This window comes from Patagioenas fasciata, chromosome 2, assembly GCF_037038585.1.
Source record: "Patagioenas fasciata isolate bPatFas1 chromosome 2, bPatFas1.hap1, whole genome shotgun sequence".
Lineage (NCBI taxonomy): Eukaryota > Metazoa > Chordata > Aves > Columbiformes > Columbidae > Patagioenas > Patagioenas fasciata.
The window spans coordinates 37,851,048-37,858,592 of NC_092521.1; the positions used below are offsets into that span (position 1 = coordinate 37,851,048).

Consider the following 7,545-nt stretch of genomic DNA (forward strand, 5'->3'; position numbering starts at 1 on the left):
GTTTATAGTGATATTAGAATTAGCAGATGATAGACATAAAAATTGGAATATGGGAAAGGAAACAGTTTTACCTAATTTCTCCTCTCCCTTTTTAAAATTTTTGCTATGTATTGTCTGTATAGTTGTATTTCTGCAGCACATGGAATATTCCAGTTGCAAGGACATAATCAGCAGCTGCTTTGAGCACTAATGTAAAAACAAATGTTTACAAATCTTAATCCCTTTTTTCTTTGAGGACCACTACACCAGGAGAGACTAAACTTTTAGCTTCTGAAGTCTATGATATCCTTCAGTCTTCCAACATGTCAGACATGGACAGTGTGAATGAGATGAATTATCGTCGACGAAAAGCACAGTTTTTCCTCGGCAGCACAAATAAGCGTGCCAAGACGGTGGTTTTGCATATAGATGGCCTTGATGATTCGGTAAGGAAACCTTCAGCACTTATGTAAATAAGGCATGCTGTACTGAGATGTATTTTACCCACAAAAATAATGTATTCAGGCTACTTGTGTGGCATCATCAATTGTCAGCAATTTCTGTGAATCGTGTTTTGAATCGCAAGATATGTTTCAAATCTTGCACAAATTGAGCTTACTCAGAATATCTAAAGAAGATGTTTTAAGGCAGTTTCCTTGATGGCTTTTTAATTACTCTGAAAAACTATTCTGTTTCCACGTCTCTTAATTTTCTTTCCTTTTTCAAGAAAGAATGGAATAAACAAGGTACCTTCAGTAGTTTCGCTTAAGGATATCTTGTGGTTGTATCGGTGTGTTAAACTAAAAGAAGTTTCCTTTTAGTTATGAGAGATTTCAGATACACTTTGTTTTTTAAATTACTCTTCATTTAGAAAGCTGTATTTTCTTTGGGCTGCTTTTGCTACATCTTTTCATTGTCTGTGAGATCTTTTCTGCTGTAGTGGCCAGAATGGCATTTGAGTTAATGAGGTCTCACTGAGTCTTTATGTAATGTCAGAATAACTTCTACGGATTTATCTACCATACCCCTGTAGATAACACCCCAGGGCCATGTTTGCCTTTTTACGGCTGCCAAACAGCATGTAGACTGTTTAAGCATGTTATCCACAAGTGCCCTCCGGACTCTGTATCTTCAGTTTTGTACCCGTTTTAAATGATCAAACCTGATCCTTTGCTTTGTTGCTTTACATTTTGCCAAGTAAGCGTGTCCACAGGCCCAGTTTATCAACAGCATACGCGTCGTACTGTTTTCATAAGACCATGGTTAATTCCTTTAGAAATAACATGCTGCTCTAGCTCACTTTGTACAAAGTAAATATTTTTACAGTTTCGTCCTTCTAGCACTTGCTCTGTCTAGAAGGGCAGTGCTTTGTCAACACCATTGGCTTTTGTACTCTGAAGTTTGGGGTTTTTTTTATTCAGTCCAATTGGTTGTCTCCTCTTAGGTTTGTGTTGTTTTATTTTTAAGCTTGTAGCTGATTTGTTTGTTCACAGGTATCTCCAAGCAAGAAATTTAATCCGCTTCTGCTTTGTGAGTTTAGGCTTTCTGGTTATAGTCTGTAGAGTTTTTTTCTTAAATGTAGAGGAAAAGGTATTCTGAAGAAGTGTAGGATATTCAGATATTCAGCTCCAGAGAGCAAATCTGCGGCCTTCTGTAGCTGCATTGAGCACACAAGCATATTTTTTTAGCTCATCATAGTAGAAAAGAAAAAGCTGACTGTGCGCTGGCTGGAAATGGATAGTATACATAGCTCTGTATTTCATCAGATGATTAAAGAAATGTTAGTGATACTCCAGGTGCCTACCCAGCAGTTAAACATCCCTATAATACTGTTCTAAACATCAGGATAAGTTGGAAATGGGAGAATGATGAAGGATGTGAACAATAAAAGCATCTTAGTTTAATTCTACATTTTATTCCCGACTTTAATAGCAAAGAATATTAGGCGACACATATGAATGGTAAAAGGCATAGTAAGTAAACATGGGACTGTAAATACTGTGTTCTCAGTTCACCTGTGTTTTGTCATTTAGATTTGAAACAAGAAGCTGCTGTTAGGAATGACTGCAAATCCTGCAAGTGCTTGTGGATTCTAAAACCTCGCAGTAGATACTGATTATTTCAGGAAGGGAGGGGAAAGGTCAGTTGCTGTTTAGCGTGGGGTTGGATGTTTTTATTTTAAGATCTAATTATCAAATCTGATGATAAGCTTTAAAAAAAAGAAAAAATGAAGCAGTGCATTTTAGTAGTATATATTAGGGTATGGTATTCAGTGTTCAACATTCTATAATAGCAGAACTACTTGCTGGACTACAACGTGTGCAAGAAAATAACCTAAATTTCACCTGTCCTGCCCTGTGCCTCATGTCCAGGAGGACCATGCAGAAAGCTGTATGGGTCTGCATTGCTGGGCTTTGTGCCTAATTGCCATAGCCAGACATACTTTGCCAGCGGTGTTTGTGCAGCAAGGCCAGTGGCTGCCAAGCTTCCAGCTTTTTAGGGAATCTGTATGGACCTTGGTAAGTTTTGTCTCTAAGAGTGATTCATCAGTTACCTAGTCACTGAAAGCCTCAGTTTGAATTAAACTGAGGTGACTGTGACTTAACCTGGGATCTCAGAGTAAAATGACAGATTTTGTCACAGAGTTGCTATGCAACCATGTAAGTATAAATTCTTTAGGCTAATAAGCCACAAGTGTGTTGCTTCTTATGTCCAAAAGTAGTTTTGACTTTCACTTATGCATGGCAGCCTGTCATCGTTGCGTAAAAGAATTTCCTGTGTATAAGAAATGTAGCCTATCCAGCACTGTTAACTTTTTAACTGTTGAAAATGTTAACTATTTTAATACATAAACTCACACAAATGAGTTTTTTAGTATATATGCTAAACTGCTAAAAAAAGAAAGTTAGTTCTTCCAGATATTAAAAGTGTTTAATTTACTTGTTGTGCATGAAGCTATTCTAAATACTAACCAGTACTTGATAACTAATATAAATATGCTTTAAAATAGCTTATTATTTAAAATCTTCCAGAAACTTGCAGTGGAAGTTAAATACCTAATTATTTTGAACCTGTGTAAGGTTGTTAGTGTACAATGTTTCATTTCTTTTTTCCCCTTCTGGACTAGCAGTCTCTCCAAGCATATTTTAATCCTTTTTGTTACAACCATCTTGTGCAAATATTAAAAGGAAAAAAAATAATAGGACGTTCTGAGATAATGTAGAACAGATGCAACTAGTACAGGTCAATGTGATGTTACAGCACAGTAGGCGATGTCACTTGCTTTAAACATAACATTCTGTGGATTATCAAGCAAATATTTTCCTTTTGAAAGAAGAATTAAGATTATGCCGTGCAGTGGTGTCCATGAGCTGCCACAGATGAAGCAGCTGAAAAATACAACAGCTGGTTTGATGCATTCAGTCAGTATGGAGGCAAGGTGTCTGATAAATAGCAACTTAAACACTAACTACTCATCAATGAGCACTTCAGTCAATCAGAACTTAACCAGAGGGGACTGTTTAGCTGATCATACGGAGAAAAACATTCTTTGCTTTTCAGCACTTTTCTCTAATTATTTACAGTTGATTCCATCCTTCTTTGACTTCTAAAGTGTAAGCAATTTTTTCTTTTTTTTTCTTTTTTTTTTTTTTGTGGCAAGAGAGTCTAATATTTGTGCACTATGTCTTCGTTTTTCTTTTACAAAAATGCTGTTGAATAACCACACACCCTCAGAGATAGAGAAATTCCTTAACAATTAATTGTTAGCATTTTCACACAGTGTATTATATGCAAGTACCTTAATTGTGGGGGTTTTGTTTGTTTTTTAGTCTCGAAGGAATCTTTGTGAAGAAGCCTTGTTGAAAATTAAAGGTGTTATTAGTTTTACCTTTCAAATGGCAGTTCAAAGGTGCGTGGTGCGAATTCGCTCAGACTTGAAAGCAGAGGTAAGTGCTCAATAACCCTCCAAATCCTCACATCATTGCATTCTGTCACACTAAGCTCTTGTTTTTTTTACTGTGTGTTTGTAGGCATTGGCAACGGCAATAGCATCAACCAAAGTTATGAAGGCACAGCAAGTTGTGAAAAGTGAAAGTGGTGAGGAGGTAAGATATGTCTTTCGAAATACCAATTGTTTTAGCTTGGCAGTATCTTCAATGCCAGCACCTCTGTGCCCATAACATCTGATGCCTGGCAAATTTTTCTAAGCGAGAGTCCTACACACACAGTACAAGGAGAATAAAGGGTATCCTATATCAAGACATGTATCCGTAGAACAGTTTCACAGAACTTGTTGTTCAGAAGGAGAACAAAAAATCCTGTAATTGTTTCTCTCCTTAATGATACAAGGATCACAGTCACATTCGTTTTTTGGCTGCAGTTCCTGAAGTAATTTTATTTCACAACTACAGTTAAAGGACTATGTCTTTATTTATTTGCTTTTTTTCTTCCATGTTAAGCCAAAGCTCAGTAGATTGCAGATATAGTGTAAGCATATGTATCTAAGCATAGTAGATTGCAGATATCTTGTAGGTTCCATTTGTATTCTCTCTGTATAGGAGGATGTGGAGGAGTCTCACAGTATGTGTGCCTGTCATCCTGAATGTATAGATAGTGTAACACTCATTTGTTCTTTTAAGTTACAACATTTGACATAATTTTCATCTGCTGTGTCTTATCAGATGCTGGTTCCGTTCCAAGATACTCCAGTGGAAGTTGAACAGAATACAGATCTACCTGAATATTTACCAGAAGATGAAAGCCCTAGTAAGGAACAGGACAAAGCAGTGTCTCGTGTTGGGTCACACCCAGAAGGTGCAGCAAGCTGGCTCAGCACGGCAGCAAACTTTCTATCGAGATCTTTCTACTGGTGACTTGTATTTGCTGTTAAAAGACTGCGTGAATGAACCAACAGGGGGGCCAGTTTTCCATTGGTGTGGTGAACTGCCAAGTGCAATTTGCAATAACGCATCACAAAAATTTTAGATAAAGCAAATGTATGCTGCATTTTACATTTTATTGGACATTTAGCCTGATAGGGCAGGGGTCAAAGGACAGAGGCCTCCAATCAAATTGTTCTTTCATTTGTTTTTCATGTAGATTTTATTGCTTCACTTTTTAAAAATGGGTCCACTGTTATATACCAAATGTTTATGCATATAGAGCTTTAAGTTTGACTTCACATGGAACACATGATAGGCAGAATCCATTTAACTCAAGTCTCAGGACCTCTGTGAAAGAAAATTCTTAATAGCTCTAGTTGTGCATTAAATGAAATGCCCTTTTTATTTTGGCATCCCTTTGGACTAACATTATTTTGTTTAACTTTCTATATTTTGACTCCGGAGAAAAACAGAATCTGTCTCCTTTTCTTGCCTTGATTTTTGCCAGCCATGCTCACGGCATGAGCCCAATGTTCCCCTTTTGTTATTAAACTAGAATCACTACAGACTTGACAGTTACAACCCTTTTATGTATATTGATTTTTTTTTTCCCAGCCTGCCCTTAACAATTGGAGTGCTTAGATTAAGAAATAAGGGATTGAATAAACACAAATATGTATACATACATTGTACAGTAAACAAACTAGAACATATTTGTAATGATGGGTGTGACTGACTGATGTATATAACTAATAAATACCACTGACTGCTCTTTAGGCTACCTGGGAAGAGTGTAGCAAAAGCTGTGGTCTGATGTAGTGATGACCCCCTGCAGCTTTGTCTGCAGAGAATAGGATGTAGACTGTATTGGGTTAAGAAATGGTGTTCACTGTTAGCAAACCTTTAATGGTAACTGAAACTTTGAACTTGAAGAAAAAAGCAGAACCGAATGCCTCTTTTGCCACAGTGCCACACTCGTAAATTTTGACTTTAACCCCTTTTTATTTTTTTACCTAACAAATTTAATATGTAATCACTGTTCACTCCTAGTGTCTTTCATGAAACTCCCGTGAAAAGTGTATCAGCTTGGATAGGCTTAAAAACATATGCAAACAATTGGCTTTATCTTGTTACTTACAGACAGCGTAGGTTTAAAGATGCCTTGGTAATTTTGGTGACCAGAAGTGATAATGAAAGCAAAACTTCTGTAGGCAGAGAATAATATGTATCTGAGCTGTTAGTAAACACTGTGTGCCTGAGAGGATTCAATACACAGTGTGTGAAAACTGCAGTGCCACTGCTTTGTTGCACCAGAGAAGTACAGCTAGGAATTTTAAATAATGTTATAAACCTCATTATACAATGCTTTTTTTGTGGTAATGTATTTGCTGTAATATTACTTATATGTATGTCTTGGAGACTTGGAAAAAAAAATGCATCAAAGTTACTCACCTGTGCCTATGCACAAAGAATTAAAAAATTGCAGGCTGTCATAATATTAAAGAAATGCTGAGGAAATGATAATGTAAAATAATAATGCAGGTCAGAGTTCACCCCACCCAAGTTAATTGTCATTCTAGGACAAAAAAGAAACAAAAACTTGTTGGCAGACTAGATGTCTCATGTTTTTTAATATATCTAGTTTATTTTTGATTCAGGTTTACACGCACAGATTGAAAATACAGGCTTTTCAGAGCATGTATTGCTTTAAATATGTAATACTACTCATATTGCTGTCTAGAATGTTACAGTACCAAATGTGTTTGAAAAGTCCTCTGTTCTATAGCCATGAATGCAGAGTTTTATTTTTCTGCATTAACATCTGTTTGCATTTGCATTACTGCACATCTGTTTACTAAATGACTACACCCTTTGGATATTAATGGTTCAATACCAGTAGGTATTACATTTTGTTTGTGCATTTGGTCTGTAGGTGTGCTTTTATGACAGTATTGCAGCTCTTGTAGAACAGTTTAAGGCATCTGTAAAAGTTTTTGAAATACATTGTAAAATAATAAAGGATAATATAACTAAACAAAATATGACTGTGCCTTTTTAAATGTCTAAACAAAGGCTAGTGCCTCTTAAAATGTTCTGATGCTCTTTTAAGCTGTTTGTAGTATTAGAAATAACATCTTTTTCATTTAACAGAGGAGAATGTAAACATTCAGTCATAGTGAGACCTTTGCTGCTTATTCCAATGGGGCTTTTATGTATGTTTAGACCATGCTTGCATTTTAAACAAAGTTTTTGTAAAAAGTAGGGACGTAGAAGCTACTTAAGGACATGATCTCAAACTCATTATTAGGTTGGTGGGTTTTTTCTTTGGACATTAGTGCTTTTTTTTTTTAATAACTGATGCTCTATAGGTCGTATTTCTTTAAGGAAATTAAGAACCACCAACATTCCTGGAGAAACCTCCTGTTCTGAAAAAGTAAAATTTAAAAAAGACACAGCACACAGCCATTAATTTTATGTTTTTACTTCTTCAGAGGTCAGATTAAGGATAAAAAAGTCCTTTTAATCTGATCTGAGATGACAAAAAAAATTACTGCAAAATTAGAGGCTTCCAAAAAGAAGCTGAACTGGGAGAGAGAGCACTGGTATCACATTGCACTGGTTGCAGAATATTCGATTGCCAAGGAAGCCGCCACGTGCATCATGGTTTAAGCTCCTGAATTGT

At 36.2% G+C, this 7,545-nt stretch overlaps 1 protein-coding gene across 1 annotated transcript in view; it reads left to right on the top strand.

Moving 5' to 3' along the window:
• Positions 1-6,902, top strand: part of ARMC1 (armadillo repeat containing 1) — a 32,893-nt gene extending 25,991 nt beyond the window's left edge. The window contains exons 4-7 of the mRNA XM_065831959.2: positions 236-425; positions 3,810-3,926; positions 4,011-4,085; positions 4,662-6,902. Of these exons, the coding sequence (XP_065688031.1) occupies positions 236-425; positions 3,810-3,926; positions 4,011-4,085; positions 4,662-4,853 (574 nt within the window). The 3' untranslated portion in view covers positions 4,854-6,902. The remainder of the gene's footprint in view (positions 1-235; positions 426-3,809; positions 3,927-4,010; positions 4,086-4,661) is intronic.
• Positions 6,903-7,545: the final 643 nt, after the last annotated feature.